The sequence below is a fragment of the Stegostoma tigrinum genome, chromosome 18 (genome assembly GCF_030684315.1).
Source record: "Stegostoma tigrinum isolate sSteTig4 chromosome 18, sSteTig4.hap1, whole genome shotgun sequence".
Taxonomy (NCBI): domain Eukaryota; kingdom Metazoa; phylum Chordata; class Chondrichthyes; order Orectolobiformes; family Stegostomatidae; genus Stegostoma; species Stegostoma tigrinum.
Genome location: NC_081371.1, coordinates 11,934,111 through 11,955,309, shown reverse-complemented (window position 1 = coordinate 11,955,309; position 21,199 = coordinate 11,934,111). Strand labels below are relative to the sequence as shown.

Below are 21,199 nucleotides of genomic sequence, written 5' to 3'. Positions count from 1 at the left end.
TGATAATGCAGCTCTGGTTACAGAGAATATTGAACATTTAACAACTGATGATAATTTCAATTATTTTCCCTCCAGTTTTGGGATCATGCAAAGGAGAACAGCAATTTCAACATCAGCTAGATGCTGCTAGACCTGCAGAGCTTTCCTAGCATTTTTTAAAATTTTGTTAATACAAAAACTTCAGTAAACATCATTTGCATTTTTTGTCTGAATGTTTCACCTCGCCCTGTCTTACTATAAAGGATGGAGTGTCAATCGATTGCTTTTGGCGATGAAATATACAGCAGTTCTAGTCAAACACTGCCTCCTCTCGGTTGAATGGGACGGAATTTTAGTTTGAAGTGGGTCAGAAATAATTTAAAATCCGACCAATGCTAGCACTCAAAACAGATTGATAATAGAAGAGGAGGAAAACCCAGTCATTGAGAGAAACAAAAACACCATCGAGGAGTTAGTACATGCCATACAATTCGTCAACTGCAACTAACAGGAGGTAGATTTGATAAGCCATGAGCACCGATTGGTGCGGCACGTAAGGAATGGAAAGTTGCCCATTTACGAATAACGGCAAAACAGAAATCATCATTCGAGGAAATTGCATACATTTTATATCAGTAGAAAGTCGGAGCAATAACTGCTCGTACGCCTATTCAAACAACTAACCCAAATAAAAGCACATTTCTTTCCAAATGTTATACAGCCCTGACATTTGGAACAGTCGCCTCATTTTCTAAAAGCGATCTTTCAAAACGAAGCGTTAAATGAGTGAGCAAGAGGTGAGAAACTGGAGTCACATCATTAACAACTATCGAAAGAAATTCTCCATCAACCACACTCACCTCGCTCCGAGCTTTCAGTTTCATTTCCCAATAGGGGACCAAAAAAAAGGATAGAAAACGCTCCACAGTGGAAAGGCTTTCCACTGAGCTGAAGCGAAATTGTTCAACCACAGATTGACAAATCTCAAGGTGGGGGGGGGGGGTCGATCGATAGCAACGGGACGGGTGACAGGGAGGGAGGAAGACGGTGACTGGAGGTGTGTTTAGAGGTAGAAAAACTGTCTCGCAGGATACGTTGAGAGACAGAGAGACAAGAAAATAAAATTGCCTTCCCTCACTCACTGCGATGGCCAAAATAAAAGGCACTAAACAGAGAGGGAGGGCTGTTGAGGACAGAATGACAGAGCCAGGGGTCGGGAAGGGATCCCCTCGGACAGCGGCCCTTCCACACCCCTCCTCTCTGTCTCCTTCATTGAGGAAATTCAGGCTGTGGGGGCCGGGGGAAGCCCAGCGTCTCTGGAACGATGTGGAGAGGGGGTGGGCGGGCGGCCAAGTCTGGCCTGGACCCCCTTACTCTCAGGGGCAGCAGGGGTCGTACCTGTGTATAAATAGCGTTTAACCTTTATCAGGACCGCGGCCTACGGTGAGAGTCGAGTAAGTACCGTGCCGTTAGCGGGGATCAGTTGGGATGGGGGAGTGGCGGATTTACCTTGTAAGAGTCAGTGGCCAGCAGGATATTGAAATCGCCGTTGCGGCTGTCCATCCTACCCCGCTGACGTTTCCCTCCTTCCCAAGGTGGTCGGGCGGAGCGGTTACGAGGAGCCCGATCCGAACAGGAACCTCTCTCCCACCGCCGCTAACGAACAGCCCAACTGCGGCGTGCGTGCCCCTTTTCCCTAGCGCCTGGGGCAGCACGGCGGCACGAGGACATCTCGCGAGACTCGGGGAGGGGGCGGAGGCTAACATCACGCTGCCTGCTCCCGGCGCCCGTCACACTGGGGGCCGTGTTGATGCGTGATTGAATCATGTGATGTGGCGGTGGACCGCGTGAGTGCGGAGGCTTCGTCCGTAAGTTTGTCCGTTTGTGGTAACCGCCATCAAGTTCCTCAAGTGGGACTGGAACTCGGTCCTTTCGACCTAGTGCTTGTCGCATTTACCGATGCGCCACACGACCGTTAAGGCGGCTGCGATCGTAGAGAGGCAGTGACCCCTTGTCTCTCACTGCGATTGCTAATAGCGACTTTCGCAGCCCCCCAAGATCTTTCAGGTACTTGAAATTTATTCCTCAGTTGTCGGGAGAGTGGGCAGAGAAGTGGCAGATGGAATACAGTACGAAGTTCTGCACTTTGGTGGAAAGAATAGAGATGTAGGACTGTTTTCTAAACAAGGAAACGCTTTGGAAATCTGAAGCACAGAGGGACTAATTGAGGATTCTCCGAAAGTTAACGTGCAGGCTCTGAGCAAGGGTCACCCGAGCCCAAAACGTTAACTCTGATTTTTGTCCACAGATGCTAACACAACTCCGCTGCCTTTCCAACAATTTCTGTTTTGCTTTGTCTAACCTGCAGGTTCACTTGGTGGGTGGGAAGGCAAATGCGATGTTACCTTTCCTTTCAAGAAGGTCAGAATACAAAGAACAGGGATGCACTGCTGAGGCTGTTTGAGGCTTTAGCTAGACTGCATTTGAAATATTGTGAGCAGTTTTGGGCCCTGTATCTAAGGAAGGATGTGCTGGCTTTGGAGGATTTCCACAGGATGTTTACAAGAAGGAACCTGGGTTGAAAGGTTTATCAGGTTGACGGCTCTGGGTCTGTACTTGCTGGAGTTTAGAGGCTGAGGGGATGATTTCATTAAAACTTACAGGCCTGGATACAGTGGATATAGAGATGTTTCCACTATTAGGAGAGACTAGGACCCAACAACACAGCCTCAGTGAAGGGATGACCCTGTACAACTGAGTTGAGGGGGAATTTGTGGAGCTTATTGCTGCAGAAAGCTATGGACGCCAAGTCACTGAGTGTATTTAAGGCAGCAGTAGACATGTTTTTGATTAGTAAGAGGGTCACAGGAGAAAAGACAGGAGAATGAAGTTGAGAAACATATCAGTCATGATTGAATGGTAGAGCAGACCTGATGGGCTGAATTGTCTAATTTTGTTCCTTTATCTTATGGTTTTGTGGAGGAAAGGTAGCTGTCAATTCCTGTACAGCAAAAAAAGTCCTCTGAGCCGACTGTCTTTTTTTTGTGAAAAAAGAAAGAATTGCAGATGCTAAAAATCCAAAACAAAAACAAAAAATTGCTGGAAAAACTCGCAGGGTCTGGCCACATCTGTGGAGAGAAAGCAGAGTCAATGTTCCAGGTCCAGTGACCCTTCCTACAGAACTGACCTTTTAAGAAGCCCAGAGGCTGCTGAAATGCCTCCGCCACCCTCCAGGTGTGTGGAGGGGGAAAAAGGTGCCTTCTCTGATCTCCTCTTAAACCACTTACTCCTCACTTTAACCTTATGGTCTCAGTTCTTAGACCAGCCTGCCATAGGGAAGAGACTTTCACAATCTACCTCTCAATCAGATCCGTCTTCAGCCTTGTCAGCTCCAAAGAAAACAAACCCAGCCTATCCAATCTGTCTTCATAACTGAGAGTTCTCATCCCAGGCAGTATCATGGGGAATCTTCACTGCGCCCTCTCCAGTGCCACCCTATCAGGACGTGATTGAAATCAGAGCTGCATAGCATTTCATCTGTGATCCAACCAATATTTTATAAGGAGACAAAAAATCCTGCAGATGCTGGAATCCAAGGAAGACAAACAGGAGGCTGGAAGAACACAGTAAGCCAGGCAGCATCTGGAGGAAAGAAGAAATCAACGTCCTGACGGAGGCTAATGTTTTATAAAGCTGTAGCAAGACTTCCTTGCTCTGACATTCTATGCCCTGGCGAATGAAAGAAAACATCCTGTAAGGCATCTTCAACATGTATACCTATGCTGACATCTTCAGGGATCCGTGGACTTGTACAGCAAGGTCCTTTTGTTCCTCAATATTCCGTAGGGACCTACTGTTCATTGTGTTTTATTTCTCCTTTGTACCATGCTTTGTATACACATCTGGTGCCAATTCATCTGCCACTAACATTCTTCCACTGGTTAAACAAACAGCAGTGTAAACACCACTTATATTAAGTGTTGCTATCTTGTTTTTAAAAAGTGCAACAATTCTTTCCATAATCCTTGCTTTTTAAAACAGAGACATTTTTTTCCATTTTAGTCCACAATCAAAATTACAGAAACATGAAAAGATATGGTCTTCACAGAAAGCAAACTGTCACTGAAAAAAGGTTGACTGTCACTTTGTAAAAATTGAATCAGTTCAGAGGGACACAAGCCATCAGTATGAAATGGAAACAAAAATCAGCAGTAAAATTACCAACGCTAAATTCAGAGCAATTTTTTAAAATGTCCAATACCATTCAAAATGTGTCACCTCATACTTATTGGGATTAAATTCCATTGCTTTGCCCGCTATCAACTGATCAATAAGCAGCCTGAAACCATTCTCCTCAAGATCAACAACACCAATTTTTTTTGTCATATGCAAACTTACTAATTATACCTTCTACATTTCCATCCAAGTTATTACTGTATATAACAAACAGCAAGGATCTCAGCACTGCTGTTTGTGGTACACCACTGATGACAGGCTTCCAATTATAAAACCACCCCTTCGCCATCACCCTTTGCCTCCTCTTTGTACTCCAATTTTTGGATCCATTTTGCCAACTTTCCTTGGATCCCATGGTCTCTTGCCTTTTGGATTACCCTTCTATGTGGGACCTTGCCAAATACTTTACTAAAGTCTGTGTCCGTGCACTACCCTCACCTTTTCACCTAGTCACTTTTTCAAAAGAACTCAATTGAATTAGACAGGATCTGCCTCTAATTAATGCATGCTGGTTATCTTTGATTAGTCCCTCCATTTCTAAGTATTGATTAATTCTGTCCTTTAGAATTGTCAAGGCAGATTTTTCTTAGCTACTTTAGCCTACTGAACAAAGATGAGGTATTTGGAATTAGATCACAGATCTATCATCGTCTCATAAATTACCAATTAGGAGTTAAGTTATAATCTGTCTCTATAATCCAAACAAACGATGATGCAGAGTATAATGGCATATTTATGTGTCATTGAATCATGGATATCAAATTTTGCCTCTTTACCCTGCATTGTCTCAAAGTCTGCAAGACATTTCTCCTTGACTGAATAACTAAGAGTGGTTACCCTGGTGTAATGATCGGGAAATCAAATGTAAAAGTCTCCCGTTGTATGAAATCCGTAGTGAAAACACAACTTAAAGATAAAGTCTGATTTGAACAAGGTCTGAAGGATTGTTAGGTCTGAAGTATTGTTCCCACTTTGGGAATGCACAGTCTGGTGAATTCCTAGCTGTACAAATTGGACCTGGGAAAATTGCCTTGGAACTTTATTATTTATTCAGGAGGAGTTGAAGTTGTGAAACAAAAACAGAAATTGTTGGAAATACTTAGTAGGTCAGGCAGCATCTGTGGAGTGAAAGTAGAGTTGACATTTTCGATCCAATGAGTCTTTTTCAGAATTTCACAACTTCACTGGACCCAAAATGTTAACTGTAATTGGGAACATGTTAAAATCTACTATAAAGGATGTGAAAGCAGACCATTTGGAAATACATAACATGAGTCAGCATGGGTTCTCGAAGGGAATTCATGCCTGACAATTTTTTTAGAATGATTTGAAGAGTTAACAAGCAGGATAGATAAAGAGGAAGCAGTGAATGAAATTGAATTTTCAGAAATTATTTGAAAAGTTACCATGTGTTAGGCTACTTAACAAAATAAAATTCCATGGTGTTAGAGGTAATATATTAATATGGATTGAGGAATGGCTAATAAAAGATAAAGAATTGGGAGAAGGGGTGACTTTCAGGATGGCAACCTGTAACTGGTGGAGTACTGCAAGGATCAGTGCTAGGTCACAGTTATTTACAATATAAATGATTTGGAAGATGAAAGTGAATGTATTAAAACCAGATTGGTGGATGACACAAAAATATTTGGGAATGCAAGTAGTGAGGGTGACACTAATGAAGCAAATGGGCAAAAACATGGTAGATGGAATCTAATGTGAGAAACTGTGAGGTGTGCACTTGGAATGAAGAATAGAGGAGCTGAATATTATTTAAATGGAGAAAATCTTCAGAAAGCTGTAGGACAGCGTGATTTGGGTGTCCTCATTCACAAACCACAAAAATAGGGAAGGTGAATGGAATGTTGGCCTTGATCTCAAAGGGAATGGAGTATAAAAATAGGAACTCTTGCTAAAACTATACAAGTCAGATCACAGTTGGAATATTGTAAACTGTTTTGGGTCCCTTATCTCAGGAAAGATATACTAACATTGGAGGCAATCCAGAGAAGGGGCTGGTCCTGGGTTTAAGGGGCTGTCTTATGAGGACAGGTTGAATAGGTTGGGCCTTTACTCATTGGAGTTTAGAAGAATGAGGGAAATATTGTTGAAACTACAAGATTCTTAAGGAACTTGACAGAGTATATGAAGAAAAGTTGTTGCCCCTTGTGTGAAAATCTTCATGAAAAGGGCAAAATCTCAAGAATAAAGGAATACTCTTTTAAAATAGAGATTAAGGGAAATTTTCTCTCTGAAGGAAATTTATGGAATTCTTTACCACAGTGGGCTGATAAGGCTGAGTCATTAAGGCTGAGATAGATTTTTCATCAGTAAAGATGTCAAGGGTTATGGGGAAAATGGCAGGAAGTGGAGCTGAGGATTATCAGTAAGATCAGCTGTGATCTTAATGAATGGCAGAACAGACTTGGTCGATTGATTGGTTTTCTGCTTCTACTTGGAGGTATGTGCACCAGAAAAAGAGTTAGAGGGCCTGTTGCCAGCAGCCTGTGCTGCCAGCTGTTGTGTGTGTGCAGTCACACGCAAAGAAAAGAAATGGAACTTGGCATAGGAATTATTGTTTGGAACTGCACTCTGGCAAGCATCAGTGCCTTCTGAGGAGGTGATGAGCAATCACAGGAAAGTGGATATTGTCTGTCACTGATGATAAATACAGAAATATAGAAACAACAGTTTCTTAAATGACTCAAAAATTTCAAACAATGTCGTAAACTTTTGATGATTCAGATCTGTCGCTGTGAGTATTCGAGTACTTGATAATACTTTCTGTTTTGATCAGCCCGATCAAACAGAAATGAAACAATGCCAACATTTGGAATGTGCTGAGACAGACTTTTTCTTACTTAATTTTTCTTGGTGCCACGTCACTGTAATTGGCTTCCAGTCAGATGCCTGCAATTGAAGATGGTGCCTTGTTAATGTTACTCCTGACTGATTATTTAGAGGCCCATACTTCTGCTTTAAACATTCATAAAAATCTGCATTTGAAGGCTAGTCTCAGTAAATTACGAAATTATGCTAGATTGTCACAGAACATCATCTAGTTCACCAGTAACCTTTCGGGAAGGAAATCTGTCATCTTATCTACTCTGGCCTGTACATGACTCCAATCACACAGCAACTCCTAACTGGTCTCTGAAGTGGCCCAGTAAGCCACTCTTTTCAAAGGAAATTGGACTGGGCACAGTGACATCCATTTCTCATGAAATTAGAAAAATCAGCCAGAACTAACTTGTTTACTCTCTGAGTGTAGTGGCATGCACTGACCGGATTTTTTGGATTGTGCAGTGATGTTTGTATTACACTGTAGAAAATCACGTGCAATGTACAGTGTGTATTCTTGTTTCTGTGTTGTCTTGGGCAAGATTGTGTAAACTTATTGGCTATTACTGTTACCCATCCTATATGTTTTACTCTCCTTTTAAAAGTTCTTTATACTTAGTACAACCAGCAATCTCAAATTACAAAGCATTGAAAAATAGGGTACCAGGCAAATGTAGAAAACTATATTTAAAGAAAAGCAACAGTTCAAGGAGAATGAATAGTAATTTTTAATGTAGAGGAGGCAACTGCAGGAGTGAGGTAATGACCCCAGGGGAATCCAAGCTGACATTGTCTCATTCAAGCACAACAAGGTGAATCAGCATGAGAGAAGTCGTGGTAAGTTGAGAGATCACCTTTATTGAAGTTTATAAAATCATGAGGAGTATAGATAGGGCTAATGGCAAGTGTCTTTTCCCTTTGGGGGATTTCAAGACTAGGGCGCTCATGTTTAAGGTGAGTAGAGAGGGATTTGAAAAAAATAACATGCAGTTTTTTTTACAGAGTTTGGTTTGCATGTGGAATGAAGTTTCTGAGGAAATAGTGGATGTGGGCACCACTTACAACATTCAAAAGGTGTTTGGATAAGTACATGAATAGGAAAAGTTTGGAGGGATATGAGCCAACAGCAGGCAGATGGGGCTAGTTAAATTTGAGATTATATCTGGAGTGGACTGGTTGGACTGAATGGTCTGTTTCTGTGCTGTATGAGTCTTAAATCAAATCAAATCTTGTCTTTGCACTAAACTATATATTCAGCAACTCGCACAGTTTCATAATTGAAAACAGAAGATCTCACTCACTGATCAATTCTCCCTGATATTGTTGGGGTTGTTGAGGTCAATTATTTTTCCCACAGATGCTCAATGAGCTGAGTACAAATCTGTGGATGATTGTGGACTTTTGTTCTGTGTAGGTTATGGTCATTGAGCCAATTTTTCATTTTACAAAGATTTCTTAATCTAGGAGCAGGAATGGGTCATTTGGTCCTTAGAGTCTACTTCATCATTCAACACGACAGTAGCTGATCCTCAATGCTATACTCCTACTTTCTCCCTACATTCCTTGATGTCTTTAACATCAAAAAATTGCCAATCTCTTTCTTGAGTCTATTCAATGATTTGGCCTACAAAGCCTCCTGTGGTCCCGCGAGTATACAATAATAGGAAACTTGTTTTTGTCACATATTGACTACATTAAAGTTCTTCTTAATGCCTTTGTTTCAGATGCAGTCTGTTGAAGATCCAGAGCCAGAAGGAATGTTTGAATGCAGTTTGTGCAGTCTCAGAGCTCCATACAGCTACCATGGACAAAAGCCACCAAATGCACGGTCTCTTGTGTTAGTGATTTCTGATGTTTATAACAACATTGCCCGCATCAGCAGACAGCACAAATTCCATAGTGCCTATCTATAGGATCATAGAAACTTGGTGGCCTCGTGGTTCATTTGCACACTGTTTAAAGGAACAGTCACGTTTAACTCCAATGCCGATATTTAAAGTATACCATCATTATTTCAACTTTATGACCTGAGATTTCCTCTACATTTACACCTAGATATATTTGTAATCTGGATGCAATTTACATAGGTCTAGTGATTGTCAGACAGGTGGACCTCATAGAATAGGAGTTCCCAGATTACGACTGTTAATCTGGTCTCGTCAGGGAGCTCTGGTTGACAAGTAGGAACGAGAGTGTCAGACGTCCTGTTCGCTCTGAGCTGGCTCTGAATGAGTTGGATCAGTTGTCAAGCGTTCTCCACATGTAAATAATAGGTGACTTTGGTAATGGGATACTGGCCTGTATGGAGTTATTTCAGCGGCGACAAGAGAAAAGCGTGCTCCTAAAGAAACTCACCCGCAACACTTGTCCTTGAGGTGGGCATAAGCATTTCTGGGATCTTGTCTTTCATCAGGAAGCTTGACTTGTTTGATCCTGCCATCAAAGACTGCACCCGGTATGTGGAAAGAATGCGTTATTTTTACTGGGAAAATGACATCGGTCAGATTACAAATAAAGAATAATTCTCCCGACTGCTTGTGGACACATAACTTTTTTAGTTATTAGGAGACTAACTTTCCCAGATACTAAAACCTTTCAAGAGTTGGTGGATATAGCTCAGGAATATTAAGACCCCAGGACTCCTTTAATTCTGAAATCTATCAATTTTACTCAATAATTCAAGAACCGTGAGAATCCATATCAGGATTTCTGACTAGGTTAAGACTGGCAGAGGCGTATGACTTTGGTTTAACTGTTAATGAGATGCCTAGAGACTGTTTGATATATGGGATTACTCCTGTACCTGTGCAAAAGCCCAATTGGTCTTCAAACAGGCACTAAAACAGGACGGTATATTATTATTGGGACCATGAGTGATTGTTCCAAGCAAAGGTCGCTACCAGATACTGGGTGAACTCCACCCGGGTCATCCAAGAGTTTCTAAAATGAAGATATTAGCATGAAGTAATGTCTGGTGGCCAAGATTGGATGCAGACATAGCCGCGTTGGTAGTAGTGCACAGAGTGCCGACAAGGACAAAAATTACTGCCAGCAGTTCCCCCACATTCATAGGAATGGCTGGTTACACTCTGGACTTGGTTACATGTCAACTATGCTGGTCTTTTCATTGGCTTAGTATTCTTAGCCATTGTGGACACCCCCTCTAAAGTGGCTGAATGTGCATAGAGTTCATTCGTTAAATGCGGGAATGGCGATAGAAAAACTGCGTACATTGTTTGCTGTACATGGATTCCCAGAAGTGTTGATCACAAATATTGAGCCATTATTTACAAGAAGGGAATTTGCGTGTTGCCTAAAGTTGAGCAGTATTTGACATATAACCACAGTTCCATACCATCCATCATCCAATGGCTTGGCAGAAAGAGCAGTCCAAACTTGGAAGGGAGGTTTAAAGAAACAGCCTACAGTTTCACTAGATACCACACTGCTCCAGTTCCTTTTTGATTAAAGGATTACCCCCTAATTCAACTATAGGGCTAACTCCAGTAGAGTTGCTAATGGGGTGAAGAATCCACACCAGGTTATATCTGATCTCCCTGGACCTGGGGAAGAGTGACATGGCATCAGGAAGGCCAGTTGCTTCCTTTAAACAAGAGCAACAGTTTATTTTAGGGGACAAAGTTTGGTGCTGGAACCACAGAAATGGCCCTGCATGGGTAAGAGGCATGGTTGACACGACGTCAAGTCCAGTGACGTATAAAGTTGGATAGGTGCAACAATTCTGTTAACCACATGGCCCATGACTGCTGCAGACTCGCAAACGATGCGTAAACAAAGCATGCCCAGCTCCTGACAGCCTTTCTGACTGTTCCAGAGGGCGTGGGTTCTCCCTCTCCATCAAGTATAGGAGATATCTTGGAATCTGAGATGGACACAGTGGATGTCGCAGCCTCAACATCATTGCCGCAAGAAGAAGGCAATGAATTTCTTCCGAGATTCTCCGGGAGCAAGAGGGAAGCTGCTGTGGCCACCCGTATCAGAGATAGAGTTGGAGGAATCTGAGCCGGTGTTCAAAGACGCCAGTGGGAGATACATGTAAAGAACCAGCCTCTGTCCTTGGACTAAAGGATGTCATGAATGTAACAAAGTCAGGGAGATGGGCCTTATAGAATCTGAGTTCCCTGATTGGACCAGATTAACAACCCAATCAGGGAGCTTGGGCTGACAGATAGAAACAGGAGTGTCAGAGGTTCTATTGACTCTAAGAGCTGGCTCAGAGGAAGCTGGATCAGTGTTAAGGGCTCTCTATGTATAAATAATGAGTGACTGGGTGACAGGATACCAGACTCTGGAGTTTTCATTTGGTAGCTTTTTGGGCATATACAGGTAACCCACATAATTACAATAACCCCTGAGTTGTCTTGATCTTTTATGTCCATCCATCAAACTCTCTGTTTAATTACAATCTTCACCCACAAAACTGGGCATACCCCAACCCTTAGATGGGAGTATCTTAAGTGCACTTGTTCAGAGAAGTCTCAACATTTTCAGGTGAATCGTGAAACAAAGTTAATTTTCAGGTCTTAATTGTGACACTGCTGTTCTTCTCACAATCCCGTCAATGAATTAGCTTTATATTAATTTTAAATTCTGCACTACTGTGATGATATTGGGCAGAATGCTTGGGTGTATCTTAACACAGGAAAACTGAGGGAGAAATATTGTGCATTTTCAGGCCAGACTTGGGTGTTGTAGCTAAGGACTAAGCTTCAGGCCTTTTCTTAAACTAGAATGATATTTAGACTCCAAGGATTAAATTACAAAGAAAGATTTCATAGGGAAGGATTATATTTCCTGCATAGAACATAGAACATTACAGCACAGTACAGGCCCTTCGGCACTCGATGTTGTGCCGACCTGTCATAACAATCTGAAGCCCATCTAACCTACACTATTCCATGTACGTCTATTTGCTTATCCCATGACGACTTAAATGTACCTAAAGTTGGCGAATCTATTACTGTTGCAGGCAAAGCGTTCCATTCCCTTACTACTCTCTGAGTAAAGAAACTACATCTGACATCTGTCCTATATCTGTCACCCCTCAATTTAAAGCTATGCCCCCTTGTGCTTGCCGTCACCATCCTAGGAAAAAGGATCTCCCTATCCACCCTATCTAACCCTCTGATTATTTTATATGTTTCAATTAAGTCACCTCTCAACCTTCTTCTCTCTAATGAAAAGTTTGATATAAATGGATAATTTGATCAGAGCATTTGAGATATTAAGGGAAACTGACAGGAAATGTAGGGAAAATTAATTATGTTGTTAGGGAATCTTGGACCAAGAAACATAGCTTAAAGATTAGCGTCAAGCCTTTAAAGAGTGAATCAAGTGAATACCTCTACGTGGAAAAGTTGGTAGAGGTTTGAACCTTGTCCTGCAAATAGCAATTGATGTTACTCCAATTGTTAATTTTAAATCTGAGATGGATAGATTTTTGTCAGCCAAAGCTACTAAGCAAAATGGTGCAGCTGAGTTAGGCCAGAGATCCACTATAAATTCATTTAATGAAAAAACAAGCTCATAGGGCTAAATGGCCTACTGTTTCTCTATTGAATCATAAATATAGAGATTATTCTAATAAAAGATTCTTCTACAAAAATCCCTAGGTCACTCATTAGATTGCCAGGAAATGTTTGTGTCACCTTTAGAAATCTTCTAATAGTTAGTTGGTTCTGCAGTACAATATGTCATGTGCCTTGGTGTTTTATGATGGCAGATAAATAAGTCAATTATCCATCCAGAGTGATAAAACACCTCATTGAAAGAAAATGACCTGACAGACTTATTGCTTTTAAGAAAAGGTTCTTTGCGGATATCCTTGTACATAACATGTGGAATCTACATGGTCTTATTTGATTTGTCAAGATATTGCAGTTAGTTTTGAACAGAGATATAGTCCTTCAGACAAGAGAGGTATTTGCCTTTTTGCCATTTTGTCATCAAGCCTTTATTTAAGTCGGAAATTCAAAACTTCCAGTAACATCAGATTGATAGTTCTGATTCAAGACTGCTTTTGTACATTCCTCGGGGCCTGAGTCCTCCCATTTTCATTAAAGTAATTTGGCATTCATTGTATGGAAACCTAATCTTTCACTGCTCCATTTTGATTTTATTAGATTCTGAAAAATGGTGAAAACCCCCATTCCCACACCGGACCCTCTATAGAAAATACATACCTAATTGCCATCTTCCCTGTCTTGAAAATATAGAGCTCACTAAATGAAAAGTAAGATTGTTATTGTTGAATAAACTGGAAAGTTTTCCTGTGCAAGGGACTCTTAGACCACGGACTACACTGATTCAATGTCAATTTGATTTGTAATTTATTTTCCTTTTAGACTATTGTTGGAGTTGCCACAGTTCAAATATGTAGAAGCCAAATATATAGAAGCGCAACTGCTATTGGAGATCAAGTTTGAAATTGCTAAGAAATTATGATTTTGGTAGAATAAATGCTGGAGTTTAGCCATCTATTCCACACTCTTCGTATAAATAGATTTTCTTTTCACAGACTTTTAGAGGAATGCTATACCATGAATGATCCATTCACGCCACAAAGGGACACATTCTTGATTCTTGGCTCCCACTGTAGTCTGTGCAACGCTGTTGTGTGTGTTGGTCAGGTATGTGTGCCACATAATTGATCATGTATCAGTCCTTTTGTGGGGAAAAAACACAGCTCAGAAACAAAGTAAGTAGACAGCAGTTTGCCCTGTATCTTACTCTTGGTTCTGTTGCTAAGGCAGGTAAGACTGAAGTCATTCCTTTCTATCTCCTCCTTTGCTTGTTCTGCACAGCCTTACTCAGTTGTGTCAAAGAGTCATACACAGTTTGTCCTGCTGCCATTCCTTTAGAATCCCTAAGTTGTTTTCACTGTGCCTCTCTCTCTTAGGCTTTGCTTTGACCTATTCTCTGCTATTCTTTGCTTTCCAGACCCTTGCTCTGCGACTTGGCTTACATAAATTTATTGTGCGTTCTCCTGTTGAAGCGTTGCATGCTAATTTTGAAGCTTCTCAATTCTGTATTTCTGTGATCTTCCTACCGCTGTCCGACTTGATATTGCTTCCATTATCTTGAATTGCTTGCTGTCCCCATTGGACTGCCTCTGTCTCATCTTGCCTTAATTTGGTTCAAACTTACAAGCATCCTCCTTTATCTGTTTCTTCTTGAGACCTGACACTGAATCAACATACCCCATACCCTTTTAGATACCTGTAATTTTCTAAATCTTTAACTCCTTTAATTCTTTCTGATGCATTGTAAAGTAGGAGTTACAATTTGAAGCACTGAGAAGGATGCCCATGGTTGGCATATGGTATTACATCAAGGAACAACAGTTAAGGAAGTTTGAAGAGTAATATATAGAGAAAATAAATTCCATGAATGGAGACGGAGATTTGATGGAGACTGTGTTGGTGAGGAACTCAGGATGGCAAACGTAACTATGCATTTCATAAACTTTTTAACCATATTTTTCTTCCCTTTTTAATAATCTTCTTAGGAATGTAGCCTGTTTTATACAAAGCGATTCTGCATCCCCTGTGTGAAGAAGCATATAGCTGAATTTCCTGAAGAGATTCAGCTGGACCTGCAGAAGAAAAAGCAGTAACAAACTTCAAGCCTTCAGGTGAACACAGCAAAGAATCAGCTTTAAGATGAAAATAAGGGAGTTAAATATTCACAGTAACCTGGACATTTGAAAGAGGTTTTCTTTCTCTATGTAAAGTTAAGAGCTATAGTTCATTCATAATTCAACTGCCTGCCAGTTCTTTAGGAAATACTTGCTATAACAAGAGTAAGCTCAGTCGATGTTTCTTCTATGGAGCACAATGTATTGATGTCCGCTGCAGAAATCATGTTTTACATCTTTGCATTTAAGGGCTAATAGCTCTGCAGTGACAGTCATTTTGATCTATGAGAGGAGAAAAGATTATTGTATTCCTCAATCATCTTTTCAGAGATCCAAGAAAACTTTGTCAATTGTTAAAATATTTCACAATATCGAAAAGTCTTCTTTCTGTTCGTCGTACCTTCCCTAGGCTGCTCATCACCAGACGAGTAAGAAAAAGACCCCATTCACTGATTCCATCTTTATTTTGACAGAGTACCCATTGCTTTTGTTGTGTACATCTTCCTGACTAAATTGCTCCTATAAGGGACTCTGCCTTTGTGAACACTACTACTATTGCAGTGGCAAAAGCATGTTGGAGCAAAGATATCACCAAAGTCTCTTTAGATAAATACATCTCATACTTGCAACATAGAACATAGAAAAGTACAGCACAGTACAGGCCCTTCGGCCCACGATGTTGTGCCGTAAATCTGGGAAAAATGATGAGGCTTGCAGCCCTGAAAATGATGATATATTCATGAGATGATAATTAAACTTCTGTATCCAAAAATGTGGTATCTGAAGCTTTGAAGCTATTAGCAGTGCTTGATCTCATGCTATTTACTGGTTTGGTCCTCTTCATTATTTCTGAACTCCTTTTGGGGTCTAAATGAAAGGGGATACTTCAACAAGAACAACTTGCATTTTGTGAAGTAAATTTAAGGTAATTGAAGTCCCTTTGTGCTCCATGCGACTCTTCCTTGACATAGGAAATAAGGTTTCAACAGTTGGATAAAGAGTTTTAAAATTTTTTGAGAAACATAAGATGGAGGGACAGGAGTTTAGGGAGGACATTTGAGGTAAGGGCCAAAGTGAAGTCATTGTCCATTACTTCACCCTGAGATGTTCCATTTATTTCAAGGGTGAAAGTAGACAAATATGCTGATTGGATGGATTATATCCTCAAGTCAGACACTGAAGTTGTGAAAATTTCAGGTTTTCTGCTGCTGACGAACTTCCTCTTGCTTTGTTTCTTTTTGAGTTAACTTGACTAAAATACTTCTTTCTAAATATTGGTTTTCGTTTTCTTGAATTCCACATTTATTGTTCTTTATTTTCTTTCTACATCTCCTGTTGCACCACATCTTCCTCAGCCCCACATCACCATTGAAGATCCATCGCGTGTGGAAGTGAAAGAATATTTAATACGAGGATGAATGTGGTAGTTAAACCTCTTAAAGATTCAGCCAGTTTAAAAGTTTTGTTTTGTACATTTACAAATTTCTAAGTTCATTGTCTGATTTATCCAGCATTTAAACTGTTCCATAAATGATGGCATCAACAGTAGCCTGCAATTGCTTTGAAATTTCAGGAAATACAGTCACACTTTCCACTGTATGTTTCATGCTTGAGGTTGTAAAACTTTAGATCTAACATAGCTTTTTATTTATTGTTCTTGTGAAGATTTGTAGCTCAGGTTGTGATGAGTTTTTTGTTTGCTGCACGTACTGGCTGGTTGTTGTACAAATGTTTTGTCACCACGTGAGATGACATCATCAGTGCAGCCTCCGATGAAGCAATGTTGTTCTGTTCCACTTGCTATCTATATGACCCAGTCTGTTAAGTTGGATTGTATCATTTCTGGTTCTGTTCTGCATGGGTTTGTATATGGGGCCCAATTCCACAATGAAGGCCATCAGTTTGACTGGGTCACTGTGACCATCTTAACTCAAGCTAACTGCAGACACACGAGGGAATTCCTAGAGGCCTAGTTTTCAACCCGTAATGCAATCAACAAACAACAACAAGAGGACACAGTATGCCCCAGTGTACTGGCCACACTACGCTATTATCAAGAACATATCTTCCTCCCACAGTTTAAAGACATGTGGGCTAGGTGGATTGGTCGTGCTAAATTGCCTGTGGTGTTCAGGAGTGTGTGCGTTATAGGGGAATTGGTCTGGGTGGGATGCTCCAAGGGGCGGTGTGGACCTGTTGGGCCAAAGGGCCTGTTTCCACACTGCAGGGAATCTAATCTAATCTAATCATGTCAGAACTGACAACGAGACTCCTGCAATCACTAAAAATCTTGGTAGCACACAAACCTACAGCCACACTGTGACAAACACAAGGACCAAAGACGCCATACCCATGGCATGCAGGATCAATGGAGTTTACTAAATGCCATGCAATGACCGCAACACAAACATTACGTCAGCCAGAAGGAAACCGGCTATTGAGATACATGAACACCAGCTAGCAGCAAAACAACACGACAAACTTTCACTCATCTCAGTGGATGCCATTAATTTAACTGGGACAATGTGATCATCTTTGCTCAAGCCAACCACAGACACGTACAGGAATTCCTAGAGGCCTAGTTTTCAATCCATAATGCAATCAACAAATGTGGAATTAGACTCCACATACAGACTCATGCAGAACAGAACCGGAAATGGCACAGCCCACCATAACATAACAGACCAGATCATGTCAGTACCAAATGGAGTAAAACAACATCACTTCGTCCGAGGCCTCACTGATGATGTTACTTAGCATGTGACAAAATGTCTGTATGATAACCAGCCAGCTCGGCAAGCAAGCCAACAGCCTCATAGCTTTTTATTTAGGCAATAGGTCTACTAATACAAATCTTTTCATAGCTGCAAGTTGAAGTATGGGCAGTAGCAACTCAGTTTAAACCATAGTTCTAAGGTTTACAATATTCCAGAGATTGTGACTCAAGTCTTAGTTGCAAACGGTACAAAGTAGGGGAGGTGGTGGCCTACTAGTATTATTGCTGGACTGTTAACCCAGAGACCTAGGTAATGTTCTGGGGACCCAGATTTGAATCCTGCCTCAGCAGACTAGGGAATTTGAATTCAATAAATATCTGGACTTAAGAGTCTAATGACGACCGTGAGTCCATTGCCAATTGTCAGAAAAACCCATCTGGCTCACTAATGTCCTTTTAGGGAAGGAAAATATTTTCCCCCCTTTTCTTACCTGGTCTGGCCTACATGTGACTCCAGGCCAACAGCAATGTAGTTGACTCTTAATTACCCTCTGGGCATTTGGGTATGGACAATAACTGCTGCGTGGCCAGCAATGCCCTCATCCTGTGAATGAATAAAGAAAAAAAAGTCCCTTTTTTCACTGGCAATTCTACAAATTGCTTTTTAGCAAACTGTAATTAACAAAACATTTACTTTTAGTGTGCCTTAGCTGAAACATTTCTGATCCTGCTATTTCAGTAAGAGTTTAAATTTCCTCTGAATCATAAAATACAACTGAAACTAATTATAATGGAGCTCAGGTAATAAAAGAAAAATATTGCTAAAAGTGTGAAATAAAATCAAAGTGCTAAAGAAACTTATCAGGTATGCCAGCATCCATGGAGAGAGAGATAGGGTTCATTTATATGACTGTTCAGAATTGGGCATTAGTAATGTTGTTTGATTGTCCAAATCTCCTACTTTCCATTTGTATTGCCTTGAGTTGAAGCAATCAGTTGCTCCATATGGCAGAATACTGGTAGAATGCAGGAAGTGAGGCAAATTCTATATATTGATTCAATGAAGCCAATACAGGTGCTAATGATGGTTTCCCGAACTAATAACTAGCAACGGAGAAGCAGCAATATCAGAGACATTTGAAAGAAGGACTATTGAACAATCAAAAAGGTAGCTAAGAAAGCTATAAAGACGTATTGGAATCCCAGGCAGTTAAGAAAGTGGAATACTCAACATGGTATCTCAAAAGAGCTAAAGAGTTAATGGAGTTTGTGAGTGCTCTCGTTTTCACACTCTCTGCGCATTCTTCTCGGACTTATTTAATTCAGTCCCATTTGAAATGAGAAGAGTCATATCAGATTTGAAACATTTAACTCTGTTTCTCTCTTCACAGATGTTGCCAGACCTTGAGTTTCTCCAAAATTTTTTTTCATTCCATAAATATTAAAGGATGATTGTAGCTGAACAATGGCTCCTCATGTCATTGGCACCATGAACGTTCAACGTCTAAAACTGATCAAATAATAAAGCTGTATGTTAAATTAAAATTTTGCATACAGAATCTGGATTGACAATTGCTGTATGGTTATCAGGTAAATCTTTTCCTCCCTTTTCTGATGTGCACACATCAGAGAACTGGGTTATACGTTTTCCATTTGTAATTTTCCTCTGCAAAGATGCATTATATGGCTTCACTTTCGAACATCTTACATAAGCCAGTCTGCATTATTTTGATAGCTATCAAACCAATCCAGTCAGCACAAGGATTACGTATAAGACTTAACAAGTTGTGGTGTCAATGGTAGCCATGATGTGGAGGTGGGCAAAGTCAGAAGTCACATGACACCAGGTTATGGTCTAATAGGTTTATTTGAAATCACAAGCTTTCAGAGCGTAGCCCTTTGTCACCTGACCATAACCTGATGATGTGTGACTTCTGACTTTAACAAATTATTCCCTTCTTGCAGCCATAACTCAAAGATAAAGTATAATGCATCAGTGAATCACATTTCATTTAAAATTTTGACAGTATAATTGATAACATTCCAACGTTAAACTTTACAGAGTGCATGAACAAATAAAGTTGAAATCTTTATTGACAAAAGACATAGTTTACATGTTCCATAGTAGTTCAGCATTAGCTAGGTTTTGCTGAAGAACAATGTAGTAGTTATCACCCTTAAAAGATTAAATGCTATTTGGCATAACAAAGTGTGAAGCTGGGTGAACACAGCAGGCCAAGCAGCATCTCAGGAGCACAAAAGCTGATGTTTCGGGCCTAGATCCTTCATCAGAGTGGCTCTCTGATGAAGAGTCTAGGCCCAAAATATCAGCTTTTGTGGTTCTCTGATGAAGGGTCTAGGCCCGAAACGTCAGCTTTTGTGCTCCTGAGATGCTGCTTGGCCTGCTGTGTTCATCTAGCTTCACACTTTGTTATCTTGGATTCTCCAGCATCTGCAGTTCACATTATCTCCGATGCTATTTGGCATGTTTGATAACTGGTTTGCTTTCAGTGTGTGGTTGATATGTTTCCATGACTTACACTATTCCTCTGTTAGTACAAGACAAAAAAAAAGGCCCTTGTCCTTTTCTTCATTTGGCCTTTGAACCATTGAGCATTTTTGCTATGTTTGGTGCTTCCTGTTGGGCCTAGTATATTAAATTGTAATCAGGAATTTTTATCTGCTTCTTCAGCCATCTTCTCACCTTTGCTTTATCTAACCTAGTATGTATAAGTCTACCTGTATTATTGAAATACTCTTTTAGCAATGATGCAGTGTCCAAACACTTGAGCTGTCATCTAACAAGTGTAATGGACTTTACATATTTACAAGTTCAGTTAAATGAAGGACTTAATCTTTCAATGTTTACTCTCGACCATCTGCTAATATGACATGCCTCTAAAGTTGTTCAGTATGAGGTTTCCAGCATTACTGAAGGAAATTCTAAAATAAAGTTCTGCTTTTGAGTGGACGAAGTATGTGTTAACTTCTAAATAAGGAAGCAAAGTGATCAAACAAGGTGATCTATCACGTCGACTTGATGCAAGCCGCCATTCAATGGTTTAGACACAAGTCAGAAGCTATAATAGCAGGATTAGGTATTAAATACTAAACTCACGACTTCTTCCTCGTATAATCAACCAAACCAGCTCCACACTTTGTTATCTTAAACCTGAAATATTCTTCTTCTATTGCCATAGGTTCTAGAGGTTTCAGGTAGATCATGACTATGCAAAAGTGAAAAAGGAGATACCATGCTACAGCTCTACTGAATTTGAATTCAATGGAAATGTAAATCAAGCATAATGTAAAACTAACTGGAGTTATTATCAGAGAAAACAAAGTGTGGAGCTGGATGACCACAGCATGCCAAGCAGCATCTTAGGAGCACAAAAGCTGATGTTTCGGGCCTAGACCTTTCATCACAAAAGGGGGCCGGGGAGAGGGTTTTGAAATAAATGAGAGAGGGGGAGGTGGATCGAAGATGGATAGAGGAGAAGATAGACGGAGAGGAGACAGACAAGTTAAAGGGCTGGGGATAGAGCCTGTAGAGGTGGGGAGGTAGGGAGGGGATAGGTCAGCCCAAAGGGGACAGACAGGTCAAGAGGGTGGGATGAGGTTAGTAGGTAGGAAATAGAGGTGCGGCTTGAGGTGGGAGGAGGGCATAGGTGAGAGGAAGAACAGGTTAGGGAGGTGGGGAAGGGCTGGGCTGGTTTTGGGATGCAGTTGTGGGGGGAAGGGGAGATTTTGAAGCTTGTGAGATGCACATT

At 40.8% G+C, this 21,199-nt stretch overlaps 2 protein-coding genes across 5 annotated transcripts in view; one reads left to right on the top strand and one right to left on the bottom strand.

Moving 5' to 3' along the window:
- nampt1 (nicotinamide phosphoribosyltransferase 1) overlaps nt 1–1,692 on the bottom strand; it is a 38,926-nt gene extending 37,234 nt beyond the window's left edge. The window contains exon 1 of the mRNA XM_048549500.2: nt 1,489–1,692. Coding sequence (XP_048405457.2) covers nt 1,489–1,542 — 54 coding nt within the window. The 5' untranslated portion in view covers nt 1,543–1,692. The remainder of the gene's footprint in view (nt 1–1,488) is intronic.
- A 63-nt stretch (nt 1,693–1,755) lies between these two features.
- cdpf1 (cysteine rich DPF motif domain containing 1) lies at nt 1,756–19,654 on the top strand. 4 transcript variants are annotated; one of them, XM_048549142.2, is made up of 4 exons: nt 1,756–1,847; nt 8,781–8,893; nt 13,595–13,706; nt 14,585–19,654. In XM_048549142.2, the coding sequence occupies exons 2-4, from the start codon at nt 8,781–8,783 to the stop codon at nt 14,690–14,692; spliced, it is 333 nt and encodes a 110-aa protein (XP_048405099.1). In that variant the 5' UTR covers nt 1,756–1,847; the 3' UTR covers nt 14,693–19,654. The 4 variants fall into 4 exon arrangements, with proteins under 4 accessions (XP_048405099.1, XP_048405098.1, XP_048405100.1 ...); XM_048549141.2 differs by having other exon boundaries at nt 1,761–2,046; XM_048549143.2 differs by lacking the exon at nt 1,756–1,847 and adding an exon at nt 2,062–3,798.
- Nucleotides 19,655–21,199: the final 1,545 nt, after the last annotated feature.

Bases quoted from the DNA above. Each gene is read 5' to 3' on its own strand.
- cdpf1 (XM_048549137.2), top strand. From the start codon at position 3,759: ATGCTGACATCTTCAGGGATCCGTGGACTTGTACAGCAAGGTCCTTTT. The intron at 3,822-8,780 runs GTAGGGACCTAC...CCTTTGTTTCAG, and splicing joins CTTTTGTTCCTCAATATTCC to ATGCAGTCTGTTGAAGATCC. The intron at 13,707-14,584 runs GTATGTGTGCCA...TAATCTTCTTAG, and splicing joins CTGTTGTGTGTGTTGGTCAG to GAATGTAGCCTGTTTTATAC.